The sequence below is a fragment of the Neopsephotus bourkii genome, unplaced genomic scaffold (assembly GCF_033783945.1).
Source record: "Neopsephotus bourkii isolate Nb327-2 ecotype Australia unplaced genomic scaffold, CSIRO-AGI_Nbou_v1 NB_234, whole genome shotgun sequence".
Lineage (NCBI taxonomy): Eukaryota > Metazoa > Chordata > Aves > Psittaciformes > Psittacidae > Neopsephotus > Neopsephotus bourkii.
This window is the reverse complement of record NW_026900744.1, coordinates 14,348,531-14,370,816: the sequence shown is the minus strand read 5'-3', so window position 1 is coordinate 14,370,816 and position 22,286 is coordinate 14,348,531. Positions and strand designations below refer to the sequence as shown.

General features: G+C 42.7%; 1 protein-coding gene across 2 annotated transcripts in view; it reads right to left on the bottom strand.

Moving 5' to 3' along the window:
• NOTCH2 (notch receptor 2) overlaps window positions 1–22,286 on the bottom strand; it is an 89,883-nt gene that overhangs the window by 7,281 nt on the left and 60,316 nt on the right. Inside the window, exons 18-29 of one of the 2 annotated variants that reach the window (XM_061345466.1) lie at window positions 19,992–20,193; window positions 17,288–17,441; window positions 16,101–16,285; window positions 15,128–15,260; window positions 12,841–13,086; window positions 10,826–10,938; window positions 9,780–10,309; window positions 8,620–8,967; window positions 8,214–8,356; window positions 7,343–7,553; window positions 6,659–6,755; window positions 5,341–5,509 (exon numbers count right to left, since the gene is read on the bottom strand). In XM_061345466.1, the coding sequence (XP_061201450.1) occupies window positions 5,341–5,509; window positions 6,659–6,755; window positions 7,343–7,553; window positions 8,214–8,356; window positions 8,620–8,967; window positions 9,780–10,309; window positions 10,826–10,938; window positions 12,841–13,086; window positions 15,128–15,260; window positions 16,101–16,285; window positions 17,288–17,441; window positions 19,992–20,193 (2,531 nt within the window). Of the gene's footprint in view, window positions 1–5,340; window positions 5,510–5,757; window positions 5,954–6,540; window positions 6,756–7,342; window positions 7,554–8,213; window positions 8,357–8,619; window positions 8,968–9,779; window positions 10,310–10,825; window positions 10,939–12,840; window positions 13,087–15,127; window positions 15,261–16,100; window positions 16,286–17,287; window positions 17,442–19,991; window positions 20,194–22,286 lie in introns of those variants that run through there. The other variant, XR_009724201.1, reaches the window with a different exon arrangement.

The window sequence follows — 22,286 nt, the reverse complement described above, 5'->3', positions numbered from 1 at the left end:
CTCACCCAAAGAGAACTCAGATACTTCTCAAAAAAGTAACACCCAAAGAGAACTCAGATACTTCTCAAAAAAGTAAGATAGCTATAAGCCAAAAAAAAAATTGCTGCTCAGGTGGAAAACTTCCTCAAAACGTAGAGGCTACCTAAATTCCTAGAGAGAAGCAAGGGCTATAACATTGAGAGAGTTCAGATGATTAAGTGTAACTATTCACACTGATATTCTAATTGCATACCTAGGGAAAACAAACAATTGACCCAAAAAAAATATTGGACAACTAGCCACTGACTATTGGTGGCATTTTGCAGGTATTAATCTGAAGTTAAATGCAGACAAAAGCCTTCATACCTATTACACACCAAGGTCTTCATGAGAAGGACCCTGAAGATGAAGTAGCATCCTACACATACACAAGCCTTGAGGTGCTTCAGTTTCAGCAGACTTTGAACATTACAAGATATTCACTACTCAAAGCCAAAGACTTCAACTGTAGATGCTAATGCTTGCTTACTGATTTTACTGCTTTACTCCACACACATTACAGGCTCAAAGAAAATAAGACGGACTAACATGGCAGCAAGAGTGAACCACTCTGTGCTAAGTGCCCCACTGGAGCTCTGCAAAGGTGAACACAAATTTTGCTTCTCCAGTGTGGCCTGCTAACAGAAACTGAAGACAATCTTTCAGCAACTGCCTGATTTATTCCATGGAGAAGCAGGGGACCTTCCTAGACCCTACAGACAAACAGCTTCCCTGCCTGCACACCTTGCAGTCTACTGTGCAGTATCTGCACTGCATGAAGTGCATGAGCCCTGCTTCCATTTCCCAACTTCAGACCATCTAGCTTTCATTGATCTCTCCTTTACAGCAGTACCAAAACTTTCTAGCAATCTACCGTTCTGCCACAGGGAACAGTGTCGAGCAGCGGCAGAGCGGAGCGCTGTGGCCTCCAGATCTGCTCGCAGCCGGGCTGTCAGTAGCAGAATGCCCGCTCCTCCTGGTGGCTTAAAATGACAGGACACACAGGCTTTCACCGAGATGCTTTCTCAGAATTTGTTGGACGGCAGTGAAGTGTTGACGTATGGCCCTGGGTTCAGTTCCAAGATCCAGCCGTGTCTATAGACCCTCTTGCCTGTTGTCCAAGGCTATACTTCCTTTTGTGCTTCTCCCTCCCACTGCTGGCTTTGCTTCCCTGTCCCAGATGAACACTTCTCAGTATTCAAGTCAGGCTGTGGTCTCCTCCATACTGCCCTGACACAAAGAGCGGAGAGAGGGAGCACAGAAAAGAACTTTCCTTTTCCTCAGCACTACAGCCCTGGAAAAACCACTCACAGGAAAGGTCTTGCTTGCACAATCGCTGCAATTGTCCTCGATGATCATGCCTAGTTGCTCTATAGGGACACAGCTATAGCATGCATTAAATCTTGGAAAAATTAGCTGCAACCCTCCAAAAAAGTCTCTCAGGTACACGCAGTTCTTTTCAGAGCTTTGTAAGTTGGCCACACATGGGTAGCTTTATGAATCTAGCAAAAAGCACATTCAGCTACACCGCCGCAATTAAGTGCTTGATGGACTGCTAGGAAAAAAAAGACACCTACGGACACAATGTCTTTTTTCCTCCTTCCAGCTTGCTCTCTGACATAGCTCGAAAAGAACCCAACGGATCCAGCTGGAGGCAGACACACAGCATGGAAAATTCCAGTCTGAACCACTTAAGTTTTAGTAACTGAAAAGAGGGGCATATAATAGGGACAGTTCATCAGTTTTAATTATAGGTGGTGTTACCAGTTATGCCTATAATTGCATTACCCTGGTTACACACTCACAATAACTCCAGTGAAAAGAATGTCCTCACCACTCTGGGTAACACAGAGAAAGAACAGCATGGGGAGACAAAGGTGAAAGGAGCATTTTATAAAGACTCTTCTGTTTGCTATCTTTCAAGACAGTCCCCAAGTACATGTAAAACACAGAGGCATATGGTAAAGCCAGTTGTTCACCGTACAGATATAACTGAAGGACTTATACAAGCACAATATACTGAAAGCTGAGATGCAAAGAACCCAGTGGCAAAGTCTCTAGGTAATACTTCCATAGGAAACAGGACATCTTGGATTCCTCTAAACTTGAGAGACTGCAGAAGGTGATGGATTAAGAGAGGGAACAACCCCTTGGTACACTGAGGCATTTCAACTTGCCCCTCCTCTCTCTAGAAAATACCTCTACTGTTCAACCTGCCACCTGCACCTGTGGACGGGATCTAACTCATCAGCTTCACATGGCTCCAGTCCAGACACCTGCACCCAACTCAGTCACCCTCAACACCCTTTGTAATTAGGGGCAGCAAAGCATTACTGGAGTGTGAGCCATTTAGTCTTCAGGAGACTTCTGCTCCAGACACAGATGAAGTGCCTCTCAGAACCATGTATTTCTGTTCTCTGCCTACAGAGGAAGAGGAAGGTGGCCAGGGCAGATGAATAGCTACATCAACTGTGAGTATCCTACCCTTCCTTACTAACACATTACTCCAGCAATTCTCAGACTTTTTGAATGATTTCTTCCCCTGACAGTAACCCAGAAGCTTGCTTCTGATGTTGCAGAGGGGGATCACTTACAGCAGCTTGCTGCAAGCTCCACAGTTGCATCTGAATGGCAGGAAAGCAATTCACAGGTCAGTATTATTCCATTGCTATTGTTGGACAAAGCTTTGGGTGAATGTGAAAATAAGCAGTCTGAAGTCTTAAGAACGTCACTGCCTGCACTTGGAAAGCTTTCACCTCGCCACACAACTAGAAGCTCCAATGGGGGAAATAAAGGAAAGATTAAATTTGGCAGAAACTTGTGGTTTATGTTCTCACACTCGTTACACAGAATTCCCTCCTTCCCTGTGCTTTGTATTTAGGAGACCTAATGGGTCAATGAGCAGAAAAGACAATGGAAGGGAACTGAGAGAATGGGTCCAGTCATCATTAAATTGCATGGAAATATTCCCACAGAAGCCAATAAAAAGTCACTGCAGCAATATAATGAGAATCACCTCTCAGCAAGCCATGCTTGCAGCTCTTCTGACCAGGATAACATTGTTGGTCAACCCTCTCTCTCCTAGAACACCAGAATTGTTTATTACCAAATGACCCAGTCCCCTACCAGGTTACACAGCCTTACTGCTACACTTACAAAAAGCAGTAGAGCATTCTTACTTCATCTAGTAGTTTGAGACTGATGAGACTGTCCACATGTGTGCATGTTAAAGAAATCTCCTTCAAAGTTCACAGTTGTGCTATAAATTCAATAAGCTGATCACTGTAAGCTGAAGATATAAATGAGGGATGTTAAGGATAACAGGAAGGGATTCTATAGGTATGTAGCGAATAAAAGACAGACCAGGGACAACGTGGGCCCTCTCCAGAAGCTATCAGGAGAACTGGCTACCCTGGATTTGGAGAAGACTGAGGTTCTTAATGACTTCTTTGCCTTGGACTTCACTGGCAAATGCTCTGCACATGCACATGTGCACATCCAGCATGGCTTCACTAAGGGGAAATCCTGCCTGACCAATCTGGTGGCCTTCTGTGATGGGGCTACAGAACTGATGGACAGCAGTAGAGCAGTTGATGTCATCTACCTGGACTTGTGCAAAGCGTTCGACACTGTCCCACACAACATCCTTGTCTCTAAATTGGAGACACATCAATTTGATGAATGGACCACTCGGTGGATAAAGAACTGGCTGGATGGCCACACACAAAGAGTTGTGGTCAATGGCTCAATGTCCAGTTGGAGACCAGTAACGAGTGGAGTCCCTCAGGGATCGGTGTTGGGACCGGTCTTGTTCAACATCTCTGTCGCTGACATGGACACTGGGATTGAGTGCACCCTCAGCAAGTTTGCCAATGACACCAAGCTGTGTGGTTCGGTTGATACTCTGGAGGGAAAGGAATGCCATCCAGAGGGACCTTGACACGCTTGTGAGGTGGAGTTTAACCATGCCAAGTGCAAGGTCCTACACCTGGGTCGGAGCAATCCCAGACACAGCTACAGGCTGGGCAGAGAAGAGATTCAGAGCAGCCCTGAGGAGAAGGACTTGGGGGTGCTGGTCAATAAGAAAATGAACATGAGGTGGCTGCAGTGTGTGCCCGCAGCCCAGAAAGCCAACCGTATCCTGGGCTGCATCAAAAGGAGCATGACCAGCAGGTCAAAGGAGGTGATCCTGTCCCTCTACTCTGCTCTCGTAAGACCTCACCTGGAGTATTGTGTGCAGTTCTGGTGTCCTCAACATAAAAAGGACATGGAACTGTTGGAACAAGTCCAGAGGAGGGCCACGAGGATGATCAGGGGACTGGAGCACTTCCTATAGCCTCAGATAGGCTGAGAAAGTTGGGGTTGTTCAGCCTGGAGAAGAAAAGGCTGCGTGGAGACCTCAGAGCAGCCTTCCAGTATCTGAAGGGGGCCTATAGGGATGCTGGAGAGGGACTCTTCATTAGGGACTGTAGTGACAGGACAAGAGGTAATGGGTTAAAACTTAAACAGGGGAAGCTTAGATTGGATAGAAGGAAGAAATTCTTTCCTGTTAGGGTGGTGAGGCACTGGAATGGGTTGCCCAGCGAAGTTGTGAATGCTCCATCCCTGGCAGTGTTCAAGGCCAGGTTGGACAGAGCCTTGGGTGGCATGGTTTAGTGTGAGGTGTCCCTGCCCATGGCAGGGGGGTTGGAACTAGATTATCTTAAGGTCCTTTCCAACCCTAACTATTCCATGATTCTATGAATTTAAAAAGTCATTAACAATCTTGGTATATTGCTGCTCTGTTCTAGCACAGATGTCTCACACACTGCAAATCAGGGTATACTGTCTGCCATAAGTCATTTTATTCAGGAAAAGGCCATCCTGCTTCCACCCCAAAAAACCAGACACCTCAGGTATAAACCCAGTTAACCTGGTCCTTAGCAGACTGGCAGAAACCTCTCCAATGATCCAGCTGGAGAAGCTGCGTGTTACTTCTGGCACAACTATGCATTCCAAATTTCTGCCACAATGGCATTCTGACAGTATGTTTTAGACATGCATTGTTATAAAGGAGATCCTATAGCTGTACTTCCTGCAGGTGCTTCCTAAGTGAACTCTTTTTTTCCTGGTTACATGATATTCCATGTGGTACAGACCATGACCCAATCTCTCCAGCTTTCTTTTTTTGGAATACACATGAGCTTTCCTTAAGTACCCCAGAATTTCTGCTGATGTTCCTGTAAACTTCACATACTTTTTAAATGTTAGCAGTCCCAGCCACTGGAGATAGGGAAGGTCAGTGGCAGGCTGGCAGAACACATGGGCATTCAGAGTACTGACCTGGGCCTCTGACATTGACATCCAGAACATCCACTTCTTGATCTGCTTGAGGTGGTGTAAGGGCTAGTGATGTGCTCCCACAGACATCTGCTGCCTCCAAGTGCTGCTGTGTCCACTGGCGCTGATCTATCTGCTCATCACCTTCTGGGAGCAAGGCTTGATCCTCAGCCTGAACACAGGAAATAAACAGTTACTTCAGGATGCTCATCAGGAGGCCAAAGACACTGAATGTTCTTAGGGTTTTCTTAGTTCAGTTGGGTTTTGTTTTTTGGGGGGTTTGTGTGTTTTTTTTGTGGTTTTGGGTTTCTTTGGGGTTTTGGTTGGGTTTTTTGGGGTCTTTTTTCTGTCCTTTTTTTTTTTTTTGTGTGTGGTTCTTATTGTTTTAAGCTAACGATGGTTTCCATTTACCTCTGCTTGGCATTCCCAACTTTTACACTCCCACCATACATTATGAGGCCTGAACTGCAAGACATTACACCACTGACAATGTTCCCTTTTGATGCAGGAAGGGCTGGGTAGGGAGGGGACACTGAAACAGGAGTTACCTTCTTTCTTTACTGGCCTGTGGTGGCAGTGTTAACCTGAGGATTTGTTCCTCAGATATCATTAGCTACTGTCCTGGGTTCAGCAGTAGCAGTCATTTTTAATCCTTCTTGGTAGCTGGTGCAGTGCTGTGTTTTTACTTTTGGCCTGGGAACGGTACTGATAGCACTGATGTTTTTAGTTACTGCTCAAATGTTTGGTCTGGCCAAGGACTTTGTGAGCCTCATGCTCTGCCAGGGAGGAGGGGAAGCCGGGAGGAAGCAGAGACAGGACACCTGACCCAAACTGACCAAAGAGGTATTCCATACCACAGCACGTCATGCCCAGGATGTAACTGAGAGTTACCTGGAATGGCTAGTTCACTGCGGGGTTGCACGAGGTATTGGTCGGTGCTCGGTCAAGTTGGGGGGGGGGGGGCGAGCTATCTGTCAGCAGGTGGTGAGGTGTTGTATTCTCTTCCCTTGTTATTTCTCTTATCATTATTACCATTGGTGGTAGCAGCAGTGATTTGTGTTATACCTTAGTTACTAAACTGTTCTTATCTCAACCTGTGGGAGTTGCATTCTTTTTGGTTCTCCTATCCGTCCCTCCTGGAGTAGGGGGAGGGAAAGAAGGGGGGGAGTGAGTGAAGGTGCTGTGTGGCTGGGTTTAAACCACAACATTACAATTCCTTGCGCAAACAGAGGTTTTGAACAAGAAGCATGTTCTACAACTTAATGCGGCTGTTTTCCTCACCAGGGGTTTCAGGTGGTATTCAAGTTGTTGAGCTCCTTACCTTTGCTCTCTTTGGCTGAGGTCCACCATCACCTGCCCAGTGTTCAGTTGGTCCGGAATCTGCCAGGTTACCCTCTGGTATCTGGACTGACAGATTTCTAACAAACAAGGAGAACACATCACTTTGCAGACAGAGCAGGTGCTACAACTGATACTTACAGTGGCCTGCAGAGACCAAGGAAGGGATGCTTGCAAGTTTGGTAGCTTGCAAACAGAGGGGCTAAGAAATTAGGAATCTCAGGCAGATAACAATGGCGTTAAATGCATTTAGAACTGCAAACTTGGTTAATTCAGTGGAAAACCAGAAGTGCATATATTTCTTCTTTTGAAGCTTTCAATTATTTCTGAATCATGTCTTTAATGGGATACACGTAATAAAAGTTCATTGTCACCTATCAGCCTAAGAATGTCTCACCTGTTCCAGGAGGAAATAGGCAAACAGTACGCAACTGCTGAAGTAAACAGTGTCAAAAACCAAAACATAACCAGGAGATCAAATTTCTTACTAGCATTTTATAGATTAAAATTCTTTGTCCGAAACAGACGCATTAAAATTTAGAGAAATAACCTAAGAAATTCTATCTTATAAGGAGTTAACTGCCTTTAATGGAAGAGGTATACACCACATTCAAAATCCTCTAACATGCTAATAAACAAACCATCAGTGGCCTAAATGCAAACTTACTTGAGTCCAACAGCATCTTCCCCAACTGGCTCTCTGCGCTTATGATTACTAGGATCTCTGCGCAGAATAAAGCCCTCTGGGAGCCACAGAGAACCATGTTTGCGCTTACGCTTTGCCATCATCACACCCAAGAGAAGGATTAAGAGGATGATCAAAGCTGCCACAGCAAGTAGATAAAACAACTGGGTCTTCGGTGGTAACAAGGGTTCACCTAAAAATTCCAGTTAAAATACAATGAGATTAACAAGGTGGAGACAACAATCTACAATCTACATACTCCTTTTTCTCACTCACTATCTCTTCCTCACAGAGAGTATAATGTCTCTATACTGTGACGCATTTAGAGCAAAGGCTTGAGGAAGTTTAGGCTTTGCTGCAACTCTTGTAAGAATTTACCCTGTCTTCTCAAAATATTTTTTAGAGTATATGACTGCTGAACTGAAGATCCTTCTCCTTCCACAGGAGTCTTGCTGGCTCAAGACAGGCCACCCTCAATCAGTGTACAGAGCTGATCTACATAAAGATATATGCAAGACTTAAGAGCACATGAATGGTTTTTAGTGGAGACAAGGTAAGTGCAGTGTGTGTGTACTGCCATAGCACATAAAGAGATTAATGTTTCTACAGGTGAGCTATGACTAGGCTCCAAACTTAAATGCCTTGCCTTACTAACCCGATGTCCACTCAGAGCAGAATAAACCTATTGCACACGTATACTTCTATAACTAAGGAAAACAAGTTAGCTTCCAGAAACCCCACTGAACAGTGAGACATATTAAGATGATGATCAATAATTTGAGCATGAATTCTGCAAGCCCAGGTTTGATGACTTCCTTCCTCCACAAGCAATTTTCCCTCTTCAATTACTTACTTTGGACAGACACAAAAGGATATGGCAACATGCCCTTGATAGCCTGAGCAGCTAAGAGAGCTGCAGCAGCTTCTGTGTTCTGAAAGCATTGCTCTGAATCCTCTGCACACTGACGGTTGTCAATTTCCAGGAACACCCTGGTGCTGCAGAGACACAGTAAGAGGTCACAGAAGTGAGCAACACCTTTGCAAATGCACTAGGTTAAACTTCAGGTTTTTAAGATAATCTTTCCACCCCAGAACTGAATTTGTCCCCATTAAAAAAAAAAAAAACGAAAGAAAACAAACAAAAAAAACCCCACAATAAAAACAGACCACAGCCCCAGAGGGTCCAGAATGGCCCAGACACCTAAAAGCAAGAGCTACCAGCATAACAAGGCTAGAGGAAAACAGAGGCATCCACTCACCCAATGACCTCTTGCTCTAGTTCTCTGTGCTTGCGAATGATCACAAGTGACCGCCGACTCCGTGCTGCAGATTTCTCCCCATAGTACGGGAATACCATGGGATTTCCCTGGGAGTCCAGCTTGATTCTCAGATTGGTGTGCAGGAGAGTTCCCAAGGTGCGCAAGAAACTGCGAACATCACCCAGCAGCTCGTCAGGAGGCATCAAGACCACAATAATCAGGGTCCCTTCAGCCAGCTTCTCAGCTTTGTCACCAGCACAGTCCAGACCGTCCCAGCCACACTCTTCACTATTACAGCCCTGGTCACAGCGGCCATCTGCATAGTGATCTGCACAATACTTGTCATACCTAGAACAGTGAAACAGTTACAGGCAGCATATAGGCCATACACATTCTGTACAGTGTACCTGCACTCTAGGGGCCAAAACCTTACATTCTTCATAACCATTTGAGATAAAATAATATTCAGGACATATGAGAAGAAATACAAACCCAGGATAAGCCTGCAACTTGTCAGGGTGGAATTAGGAAGCACAGGACACCTCAAAAACAGGCAGTTCAATTCTGGTATCAGCGGAAGCGAACTGCTTATTCTGTTCACTAAGATAAAGCTATAACACTTCTTGCCTCACCAAGGGTGAATCATCACAGCAAAGCTGTAATGTTTATCACAGCTGAAGAGAAAGAAGTGCCACAAAAAAACAAGGTAGAAAGCGCATTTAGAGGTAGCAAATACAGCTGGGATAAAAAGAAGTAGCACATTTAGAGGTAGCAAATAAAGCTGGGATAAAAACAGAGGTATTACTGGTATAGAGTGAAATTCAGGATACGAGGCAGTACTATTAAAACCCAGTACAAAGTGAAATGCCCCCTATTTACATTTCCAAAGCAAGAAGAACATTTCCATCAAGCACCACCAATGCTCAGGATATCAACTTAGTTCACTGCATACAAATTGCAGAACTTCTTTCCAAAAATAGACAAAAAGTACATAAAGCAGCAGAAACTCTCTGATGCCAAACTTTCAGCAAGAGCAAGGACCAGCAACAGAAACAATGAAAGAGATGGGAGCAGCAGGCACAAAGTGTACCAATTATTGAAAGCACTAGCAGGAGATACATTAGTGATGCAGAGAACCTGTTCTCAGGATGAAGCCTTACTTGCATGTTTTGCTATTCTGCTGACACTCAAAGTTGTCAAACAGGCACTCTGGTGTGTTGCAGAACTCGTCACACTGTCCATTGAAAAGCATCCAGCAGCGCAATGAAGAGGAGCAGTTGGCCCAAGGATCTTCCATTGTCAGTGAGCAGTCGCCTCCATCCCACTGGCAGGCATGAGTGTTACAGTCTTCATCACAATAGCCATCTTTTGCTTTTTCCGTGCACTGGGAATCCAAACATCCTCGGGGCTCTGGGCTGAAAGTTACGGGCTGTTCACACTGGCTGCCTTGGGTGTGAACAGGGCACTGACAGTAATAGTAAGGAGGCTGAGAATGAGGGTGGCAGCTTCCACCATTCTGGCAGGGGGCACTGGCACAACCCGTGCTTGTCTGGCACTCCTCTCCCACAGACAGTTTGGGGCAATAGCACCGCGGACCAGAAGATGTCTGGATGCACTGCTCCCCTTTCTTGCACTTCACTTGTCCACAAGTACTGTGGCTGCTGAACTCACATTTTGCTCCAGAATAACCCTATGGAGGGGGAAAAAAAGGCAAAACAATCAAGCTCACAAACCTATTCTTCAATACTATGAGGGCTGGAGACAAGAGGAAAAGGGCAAACCCTTTCTCCCTCATAAAACCTCTAGCCTCATGCAGGAGCCATGAACCTACCAGGCTCCGATACATTTTGAAACGGGTTTACAAGAGCCATGAACAATGGGCATCTTGAAGCAAGCACACAGAACACAAGATAGCAAAATAAATAGTCACAATGTAATGCTAAGTTTAAGCCAGAAAAGCCAGCTGTCATGCCTCAACAGCAGAACTGCTGGGGGCAACAACAGGCAGCATCGCTCTCTTAGGGCACCTGGAAGCCCTGGGTTTCCCAGCTGACCAGATAAAGGATGTGAGTAAAGTGTGTCCAAGGAGACAGCTTTGCAAGTAGTACAGAAAAGATAACATTCACCTACTGTGGACCAGTGAAACTAATGATACTGTAGCCAGAGAACTACAGCTGAGGCAGGCAATCCAGTTTCAGATGCTTACCGGAGGACACTGGCAGATGAACCCATCCGGCATATTGCTGGCAACAGCACAGGTACCTCCATTCTGACAAGGCTTCCGGGGACACACATCTATGACACTCTCACAGTGACGACCTGAGATGTGGACACACAGGGGGAAGAGAGCAGAGAAATGTGCATGTGTGCACATCAAAAAGCCATCACAAAGCAAAACAGGTAGAGAACATCTCTTCAGATAACACATGCTCTGTTAGTAGCTAAGTAGTGGTACAGGAAGACACAACCCCAAAATCTACAAGGTGTATCTGGAGAAGCCCACCTTGTCTGCCTCCTCAAAAATGTCTGCAACCCACCACAAAGACAGAAGTTGCTGCTGTCACCCCCAAGTCAGCCAGGCAGAGAGGCTGAAGGTGCTGTACCACATCAGTTTGGGGGTTCCTAGGATTTTCTTACTTTTTGGAGATGCTCAATGAGTCCAAAGGGATATCAAACTAACCATGAATGCACAACCCTCAGGACCAGATGCAACACGTGTAAATAAGACAAGCAAGTGGACTTTCCTCAGAACTGATCAGCTAGACAGAGGTCTTACTGTACTGACTAGCATTTGCAGCATCTCCCAGACTCAAACTCTGACATGAGACTTTAAAGAGATGAGGATGACTTAAGCATGACTTGGATCCCCTAGGAAAACATTAATAGAAGTTTCTACACATGTGCAGCCAAGACAGACTGCCTGCAGACAGGGCAGGATGGCCCATGGAGTTCTGGCATCCTATCAGTCACAAGCCACAGCAAAGCTACCCCATCCCCTCCCAGGCAGAAAGGTCAATGAGGAATGCACTGAAGATGAACAGCTAGCGGAAGAAGCATGATCCCCCTCTGTGCCTAACATTTCCAGACAGATTTCATCTCTGAGACACAGCAGCTCTCTCTGCTCCTCCTAGGATGATGCACTCCCCACACTGCAACTTCCAGCAACCCTTCCATGACAGCCAGAAGCAATATGAGGCATAATTCATAAAAGCAACCTTAACAGACAGACTTAAATACAAACCTGTCTGATAACCTGCACTGGTGTCCCACTAGCTAGCCTGGTTCCACTTCCCTCATATGTCGCTCTTTTAGGAACTTTTTTTTGTCAGTCTAGGTAATGCATATAAAACCACTACATTAAATCTTCAAAAGTACGTCTTTGTGATTTCTTTGATTCTGACAATCACAAATTTAGTGGAAAATCATAGCAGCTTTACATTTTAAGAAAAAAAAGAAGAGTAAAAACTACTGGTAAAGCATGAAGAGAAGGTTATCGGTAAGCAGGGAAAGTGAAAGGTTTAAACAGAGGAAAACTGAATACACAAAAAGTTAAATTGACACAGAAACTGGAAAGCTGAAAGTTAAGACACATCTGGAGACTATTAGCCAAAGCTTCTGCCCAGTGGGAGGCAGAAAGCAGAATAGCTGCAATACTAACAACCAAGACACCTAGAGAGAGTGAGACACAAGTTTTCCCAGTGTGACATTCTTGCAAAGTTGTGATTCAAAGTTGGATTGTGGAAGGGTCACATCACTAAGCTAGGAATGTACAGTCTGTCTATACAAAGAGTATTCCATACTGACCACATCAGCAATATAAGGAGGAAAGGGCGCAAGGAGTAGAAAAGAGGCCAAAAGCTAATTATAGATACCATGATTTATACAGAAAATTCATATGTTTCTTTGCAAGAGAAAAATCCATCGAGAAGCTGACATGTGAACAGCTACAATTTCAATATTAGAAATGTTAAATTATGAAGAAAAGTACCACAGAAAAAAATCCTGGCAGCTAGGTGTTTCAGGAGATTCTTTTGAGACAGCTCTGGAAACCAAGTTTCTTAGAAGGTTTAATAGATTGCTTTAAAAACTGAGACATGGTGTAAGGAAATAATCAGATATTGTAAGGGGAAGTGACTAGATAATATGATTGCCAGAAAGGGAAAGAATGACCATTCTTCAAGATATTACTCTGAAATTGGAAGCATGTTTACAACTACTCACCAGTAAAAGCACTACGACAGATGCACGTATAATCATTTATCAGCTGAACACAGTCCAGACTTCCACGAGGGTTACAAGGATTAGAGAGGCATTCATTGATATCTCCCTCGCATCGCTCGCCTGCAAAGCCTGGGAGACAAATGCAGCTGTAGCCCCCAATCTGGTCAATGCACTGCCCTCCATTAAAGCAGCGAGGTACTCCTGAGTCTGAAACACAGTCATCGATGTTCTCCTCACAGAAACGGCCTGTCAAGACAGCAAAAAGTGTCATGGCTTCATTTCCTAAGCTGCTCATCAAGTTTTAACAGTATGTTACACACAGGCTCTGATACATACAACTTAACGCAATCCAGACCCCATGCAGACAGCCTCAGATCAGACCTAGGGAGCATATATTCTAGATCCAGGCTGTTCTGAATGGTCATACTGGTACTTAGCAGCTTTCATGCTTAACTTAATTTAAGGACATAATTAAAAAGCAGAAAACAGAACAAAACCGAAAAAGATGCACTCAGTTTAGCCCTGCGACTGAACACAGGCAAAAAGCCCTATGCTGTCCTTGCAAGGCTGTGAGCTTCCCACCATTCATTTAATGTGGTGGTAACCCTGTAACATGGCAAAGAGCATTTGTAGCAACAGCATTAAAACAAGCAACAACAAACCAACAGAAACACAACTGTGATAAAACACAGACTGCTGGCCAGCATGCCATTCCTGCAGCTGGACTTCTGGGGATCTACAGTAAACTCTAAACACCATGAGAAGAAATGGCAGTTTCTCCTTCTCCCTACAAGGTTCTTTGTAAAGAGACAATGTCTTGTACTGGTTCTGCCTTCACCACAAGTCTAACAGATGAGAGGGGACAGAGAGGGTAAGTTGGGAATTAGTTTTGTCTGTTAATAGAGTTGATTTATCTGAACAAGTCAAGTCATTCACCTAAACATGTTTATACGCTTACGCTGGCAGCAGTAAAGGACTCATTTCAAACTGGGCCTGGGACAAAAGCTAAGTCATGAGCTATAAGTTATTGTATCAATCTCCTCTAATTCCTTTCAATTACTAAAAAAAAAAAAAAAAATAATAAAAATCTGTCACATCCAAACAGTAATTCACCTCAACAAATAAAAACTGAAGAATTAAATGCAGTACAATACAATTAAGAACAATACATGAAGAATTGCTAATGCAATGATTTATAATGAAATAAACACTTATCCAGACTGAGGAGATGTGCTGACAGCCATACTGAAGCGAATGAACTGGTAATATGCACGCACAGGAGACAGATAACGTTAGATCATTTTATAATTTTACTTATATTTACTTTATGAACAAAGAATTTAGTTCTATCTGACACACATCTGGAGATCTTGCCTATGCTGAGATGACACACTTCGGAAAGAAAATACAAGCTCAGAGGAATGTAAAATTTTTAGCTGACTTGAGAAATAAACTTAAGAGAAAAAGTGAGAAAGCATTCACCGAGGGATTAAAAATGCAAAATCCCGAGTATTTCAAAAGGGAGAAGTCAGGGCCGTCAGGTGAGAAGTAACAGGGAATGAAAGGTTAGGTTTCAGGAGACAAGACATCAAACAGGCTGTGGAATCCTCGTTACTGAAAACCACCATCATGTAACTGTGCTGGGGTTTTGTTGGTTTAGTTTGCTTGTTTTTTAAAAAAAGCTTTTAATATAAGCTTGAATTTGCCAAAATAGTTAAAGGTAGCTTACAGGCACTGAACTTCGATGGATTCATACAATGCTTTGGGTTGGAAGAGACCTTAAAGATCATCTAGTTCCAACCCCCTGCCATGGGGGGCAGTCTTCGTACAAAAGACTTCAGGACAGAGTACAATACAAGATGAAAATTTAAACAAGTAAAGGACACTGGAAATGCAGTGAACTTTATGTAACAACTAAGCAAGTTTTCTGTGTATTTCGTAGCATCTCAGCCAAAAAGAAACCTTGAATTTACTACATCAAAACAGGGTCAGGAGAAACCTTAATGGTAATCTCATCCATCCCCATTACCAAAGATAGATCATACATTCCCAAAGGATGCTGTCATGACCTATTCCTTAAAAAAAAAAATATTAAAAAGAAATGGAAGGACAAAAAACCCCCGCATTTATTTTTAAAGGGAAAATATGGACCTCAAGGGATTCAGTGCACTTTGGGAACATTCTTCAAAGAAAATAATGCATTCCCTTTAGACTCTGCATTACAAAACCAGTAGTCAGAAAGGAAAATTCACTTTTGTAACATTCACTTAATTGCTGAGCTTCATACCCCGAGTTCCTGGTGGACAGGAGCACTTGAATTGGTTGATGAGGTCTATGCATGTTCCTCCATTCTGGCAGGGCTGAAACTGGCACTCATCCACTTCATATTCACAGTTGACACCCTGGTATCCAGGCACACACTGCCAGTATAAAAATAAGTATGAATAATCTTCTTCTAACAGATACACTGATAGACATCTTTGAAAAGCTAACACAGACAAAACAAGCCCTCAGTGAAACAGATTATGACTGCCTTTGTAGCTATACAACTGCAAGTGATTTCAAGGGCTGCGAAGCCAGCCAGCTTAAGCACACAACTTGACCATGTGACTAATCAACAGCACACTGCATGATTGAATTTGAGTGACTTTATTCCTGCAAAATGTAGTGGTCAAATCCTGACACACTCTAGCACTGGGACTAGTTTAGCCGTTTTGACTTAAGGTTTACATAAAACTCATCCTTTCCTTCTGGGCATGAGTTTCCAAGGTGTTCTACCATTTTGAAAAGCTTAGGAATGTTGATATATCATGAACTCATGGTCTATACTGCTCTCTGCATCAGGTGTAGGAAACAGAAAGCAGTGGAAGGCATCTCCCGCCCTGAGAGATAAGGGATACTTTGCCCACCCAGTAGGGAGAACACAGCATTCCTTTACTGCATTCTACATATATTTTAATATAAATCACACCTCAGGCAAAAAAATCAAGATAAGAACTCCGTCTCCAAACAGGCCAGGAGTTCAAATGCCCATCAACCACACCTGCTTATGATCACTCCCCTAATTCCATTTTAAAAGCCTCTCAGGAGCACTGCTTTGGCCACAGCTAAATTAAAAATTCTTTCCAGGTGCAGGTTGCTTTCACCCCCTCTTTGAAGCTATTCTACCACTTGCATGTGTTTCTGATTTCCTTTGATTCCTTTGCATTACAATGCTCTTAAATATTTAGGCCTCTTCCTACTAAATCACCATGCATTACCTCGCACTGGTATCCACCCAGGTGATCCCGGCAGGTAGCACCATTCTGGCAGGGGCTGGAGTCACATTCATTCAGCTGCACCTCGCAGTAACTGCCAGTGTAACCCACCTGGCACTGACAGTGGTGTGTGTTTCCCACATTGAGGCAGTGACCAGAGTGCTGGCACAACTGGTCCACTGAGACTCCTGAAACAAAGGTAAATAAAGTGAGTAACCATGTAAAAAACACTTGCTGCCAGCGTTGGTAGCTCAGCCAGGAATTAATACGGTTAGACCCAACAAATTGAAAAGCTGAAACTCGAAAATTGGAGAGCTACTCTTTAAATTACAGTGGGTCAGAGCCACAACTGACTTCCAGATGAAGTCACTGCTCTGACCCCTTTGGATCATCAGCATCAACACGGGCATGAAGTATCTGTATTGCTGTATTTGTATTGTATATTAACACTGGCTGCTGAATACATATCTGAAGGACTACTGTTGCAGTACAAAGGTTCAATGTTTGCAAATGTCTGTAAAAAGGTACTGGAGCTTGGTATCCTTCTCCTTTGACATTGAATATGCTTGCTTGGATTTCCTGGACTGAAAATGGCATGACACTATCCATCAGCCTGGAGTACAAGACACCTTCCAAGAAGAAATTAACTGAAAACCTAAGTCTTCTCCATGCACATCATCTGAAGCAGGAAATCACTACCTTGAGGCACCATGGTATTACCTATATAACTAAACAGCACATTTAGTAGCCAGTATTCTCTGAGAAAATGCCTACAAAGATCACGAGTTTTGAGATGCCCTTCTTGTACAACGACAACATGTCTTAAACCTGCCCTGCCTGGGATTTAGCAGAAAGGTATAAACAGCTGATGTATTGTCCAAAAAGGCAGTCCATGGAAAGCAGTATTACTGAAACTCTGAGACTTCATAAAATATTTAATTCTCCTTTTCTAATATTTTTATGGTAGAATTGTTACGTCAGGAACAATCAGGAAAGACTTGACTCCCAAATATATCTGTGCTGAGAGCTTTTTAGCTTAGAAGTGATCATATCATGATCGACCACCTAGAGACAAAGCTCTCTGGGACTTCCAATGCATGCTGTCTTCACAGGTGTATGGGGAAAGGAGGTGGAGATTAATGATGCATGGGGAAATGTTTTCAGTTAAAGCACAGATAATGCTTATTTACCCCTTTGTGAAGCTGCTACTTGACAGGAGACATTTGGCACATCACAGTAAGCACCAGTCCAGCCAGACGGACAGACACATCGAGTGTGGGCTCCATGTTGGACACATGTGCCTTTATTCTTACAGGGAGATTTGCTGCACAGATCCATAAGTGCCTGAAGATAAAAAAAATACAACATGATATATGGCAACCACAGTAAGAAACACAACTCAAGAGTACAAGCTCAAGAAGCAAAGAAAGCAAGTTCTGCATAACTGGCTCCATGAGGTGATGGAAAGAAAGGGGCACTACTTCCCAAGTCTAAGCCAGGTGCTTCACTGACAAGTCTCAAGAGTTCATTTGCCTAGGAAAGCACAAATGTACAGAGAAGTAAACCCCAGATGGCAGCACCATTTGAAGAGTAAAAGCTGATCCTCTGCAGAGGGATCTTTAGCTGGGTTTGAGAAAATTCAGTTTTATCTTGGATTAGGCTTCTAGTTTCATGTAAGTAGGAAGCTTCCAGCTATCAACAGTAACAAGGGCCCTTTCTTCTCCCAAGCTCCTCCTGTCCTCACTGCTTACTGAGGATGACAGACGTGTTCCACATTTTGAGCTTTGTTTTTCCTTTTTGTCATTAGCTCCCCATGCCTGCTTTTCACCCCATTTGCTCTAGTATGGTTTCTCTGAGTTTCCCTATCTCCTGAGATCCAATTGAAACCCCAAAACTGTTTCATAACTGAAGATGGGGCAAAGTATACTGCTTTTCTTGATTCCCTATATTGAAAAAAAAAAAAAAACACCAAACCCCAAACAGACTCAGTAAATCATCATATGAAAATGGAGTGAGGACCCAAAATAACTCTGATGTAATATAAACCAGCCACTAACTGTCATTTCCTTTTCTGCGCGCTTACGTCTTCGAGGTATACAGCTATTTGATTTCAAGCTGGCTTGAGGGAAGGATAAGGTTTTAAAAGTGAGTAGTACTGGATTTTGGCTGTAAAATGCAATTTCAATTGCAGAAAGTTCTGCTTTTCAGATGCAAACTGTCTCCTCACACAGATTAAAGTAGAAAAATCCGTGCTTTCACAGGCAACCAAAAAGAAACTTGGAATTAAGTTTTATCACATGTAGTTGAGCGTGAAGAAGAAAACCACCAAGCCTCTTGCTTCTGCATTTGTAATGAGTAGCTGACTGTTTTACATGCAAACTCTATAACTTATGAATCATTGTCTGATTTTGTGCTGCTTATTTAGCTTTGCTAATTAGGTCAAGACAGTTTACCACTAAGACAAGAAGTAGAGTGTAGCTGCAATCTACAAATCTCACCAATACAGCTTATAAAATTAGAAAATTTTGATTCTTTGTATCAAACAAGTAATACATTATGATCAAGCTTCTCTGAAAATGAAGCAAACTTTCTGAGAATCCACAACATTTAATTTGGGGACAGGAAAATTAATCCTTTTCTTAAGTAAAAACAAAGCAAGCATAACAGAAGAGGAACTACTGAACTGCACAGTACTTTACAATCACTCTCAATGCTAATTCTCCCAATGAGGTTTAAGTGGTGTGCTCAGAATGCATAAGTAGGGTTGCAGAGGGGTTGTTTTTTTATATCACTTCATTACTTTGCATTCACTTCCTCCATTAGCAATACCTAGAAGCAGACGTGACAATTTAATGTCTAGCAACCCACTTCATGCATACCTCCCCCACCGCTACTAAAATGCTTCTTCCAACCACTGCTTTGTAAAGACACACTGGCATGAAAGACAGTTGCAAAATTCTTACAGAACTGTAGTGTCTTCCAGTAGTTTAAGAAATGCACAGATTTTTATTTTTTTTTAAATGCAGCACTCAGAGTACTTATGAAGGAAGCCAATAAAGTGTTTATTGTTCCAAAGCTAGAAATAGTCTAAAATCATTCCTGCTGTTTTGATAAGCACAGGAAAACAAGAAAAAAACTCTGATTTGAAAAACTGGATCAGCATTCTGTTTCCATTGTGATATGCCAAGTTTAAAGTTTTTAATAGGTACTAGTCAGTCATTTACAGAATGGGTTTGTGGCTCTGATGCTCAACTGTGGAAAACTGTAAACCGCCTGAACTTAAGTCTGCAAGTAAGACTAGAGCTTTTTATTGAGGTTGTGAGCAGGGCAATAGCATCAGTTACTGCCTCAAAACATTTTCTGGCCTCTGACAGAAAAAAAGGCTACAGTCAACCCAAAATAACTACACCTCCCTGTAAAAAACATAAACCAGTTAAGTCATGGTCTTGTTAATCAGACTGATATTCTGCTTTCTGGTTTGTGTTTATTTGACACCTTTTTTTTAAAAATACAAGATTCTGCCTTTAATCCAGACAATTTTATGTTTAAAATAAAATGCAGCCATTTTCAAAGCCAACAGCTGGTTTTGATTTAACAAGAAAATTAATCTAGAAAGTTCCAATGTTGCCTGTTCTCATAAGTAACCAAGCATTTCTCTCCTCCTTGCAAACAAGCACTTTCAATTTCCAGAGTTTTGAATGGGGGCACCTTCTCTGTCAGACAGAGTCACCGGATTTATTTTTCCTGGGGCTAACAGGCCAACCACCTTTTACCAGCAAAGAAGGAACAAGAGCTCTGCGTGTTTGGTACCTCACATCTAACCCAGTCACTTCTGCTGTAGGCCAGCTCAAACGACAGAGCCCTGTACAAAATGGGCAAGAAAACGTGACCCACCTGACAGTTCTTCCCAGTATAACCCAAAGGACATATACATCGGTATGTGCCCAGACTGTCCACGCAAGAGCCTTTGTTCAAGCAAGGATGTGAATCACACTCATTAATTTCCGTGAGGCAGAAGGGTCCTGTAAACCCTACAGGACACTGACAAGTAAAGGAATTGATCCCATCCACGCAAGTACCTCCATTGAAACAGGAGCTGCAAGAGAGTGAGAACAAGGGTAAGATGAGACAAAATGCAATTAGCTTAGAGCCAAACCAGCACATAAATATTACTGACATGAGAAAGAAAACCCAATTACAGGATCTTCTGACCACTGGTAACATCCTGATAAAGAAGCATAAATCAGGTAAAAGCAGTTCCAGGGGACTCGAGCTCAACCTCCAGCTCACTGTCTTTTACCTTGGCAGGTGAAAAAAGTAAAGCAGGCCTTCAATGAATCATTAGTTATGGAGGTAACTTATTTAATGAAACCTTCTCAGCTTCAATCTGACCAATCCTACCTGGTACTGTACCAGGTAGGCGTGTGGCTTGCTCAGACTGATAAATTTTATACAAATTTTATTACAAATTACAATTGTATTACAAATTGTGAGAAACAAAACGATTTACATATTTTTAAAGCTTCAAAGGAGTCACAGGTATGTTTTCTCAAGGAAAAAGTTCATATAACATGCAAAACACAAGCATGTTCTTTACTGAAATTATGTGAAAGTATTGGTATTGCTAAATCCCCTTCTCCTCTTCTCATGAGAACCTTAAGTCCTTGATTAGTAAAACTACTCATACATGCCCTGGCAGAATTCAGATCAAAGGAATTGTCCCCCTCCCCCCAACCTTCTGATCATAAATTCTGCCAGATTAGGTGTCCTACTGAGAAGTGACTGGGAAAGTCAGAAGTGATGCCTCATGCAAAACTGACTCCTTTTCCTTTCTGAAGAAATGCCTGCCAGGAAACTCCTGTTTCTCTGAAAATAGCCCTAGATCAGACTCAAGATAATAAGTCTGATAAAGTACACAAAACAAATTCATGCTTGTTACCTGTTTTGTGCACTCTCAAAGGGTATTTCTGCAAGAGAAGCCACTGATTCACCTCCTTGAACTGCCAGTGCAAGAGTCCAAGTTCTAAGTATTTAGATTATGACTGTGATTATGGTAGAGGTGTCAATATTAACCTGTTTATCAGAGACAGGTTCCTCTGCCTTGTGGGCTGAATTCTTTTTTACACGGAGCAGAAACTGCTGTTTACATTCAAGGCAAAACAAGAGAAGGCAGAGGAACTGTCAATCACTTGGTATGTTTCACTGAAATCAGGTACCCATCTCCAAAAGAAGATGGCACTCTCCCACAGGCGGTTTGTCACACAAGACATGGAAGAATTATTTGAACCAAATTCAAATTAGCCAACCATCATGGAGCTATTAAGTACAGCTCCATAAATTCTGGTTGAGAAGGTGTGATTGGCTTAGCTTGGCAGAGCATTGAAAATTGCTAGAGCCTTCATTCATACCTGCAAGACTGGTTTCTGTCCTGACTGATATCAAAAACAAAAACAGGATGAACCCCAAGGAAGAAACCAGGCTAAACATCCAACATACTTTACTTGATTAAACAACTGTTGTGCAAATTAAACACACCCTCATCAGTGACACAATTCTGTTCTTATGCAAAAGATATTAAAATACTTCCTCCCCCACAAATGCAATTTTATAAAAGATAAGAAAGATCTTTTTTTCATGTGCAGAAAATGCATGAGATTACCAAGAGCTTCCCATTAGGCACCTTATTTGTGTCTGGTACCTGGACTAGAACAGACTGGGTTTTAAAACTTTTTTTTAACTATTTCAAGCTTTATTATTGTTTCTATTTGAGAATCTGACGTTAATTACATCACTCCTAACAAAGCTTAAAAAATATGCAGGCAGATGATGGATACACAGGGTTAACTCTCAAAGAGCTTTTAAAACTACCAAGTCAATCATTTCTATAAGGACCAACCACTGAGCATTTTAACTCAGTTCCACACCTCCCTCTCAGAATGACCTCAGGTTTTACCTCAACACTGCTAAACCACATCCAATTTGTGAGCATTAAAAAACCTCTGATGATTAAATCCTTCCATTACAGAATTTGTGAATTTAGTTTTCTTCCTGGTTGGCTCTTCATATTATTTGCTATCAGTAATCAGGGCTAATTTATTTTTCCTTTTTTTCTAAGAGTTGGCCATTGCTTCCATTTTTGCAGCTTTTGTAGTTCTCAACAGAGCAACTAACTGTTCATAACCAATCAAT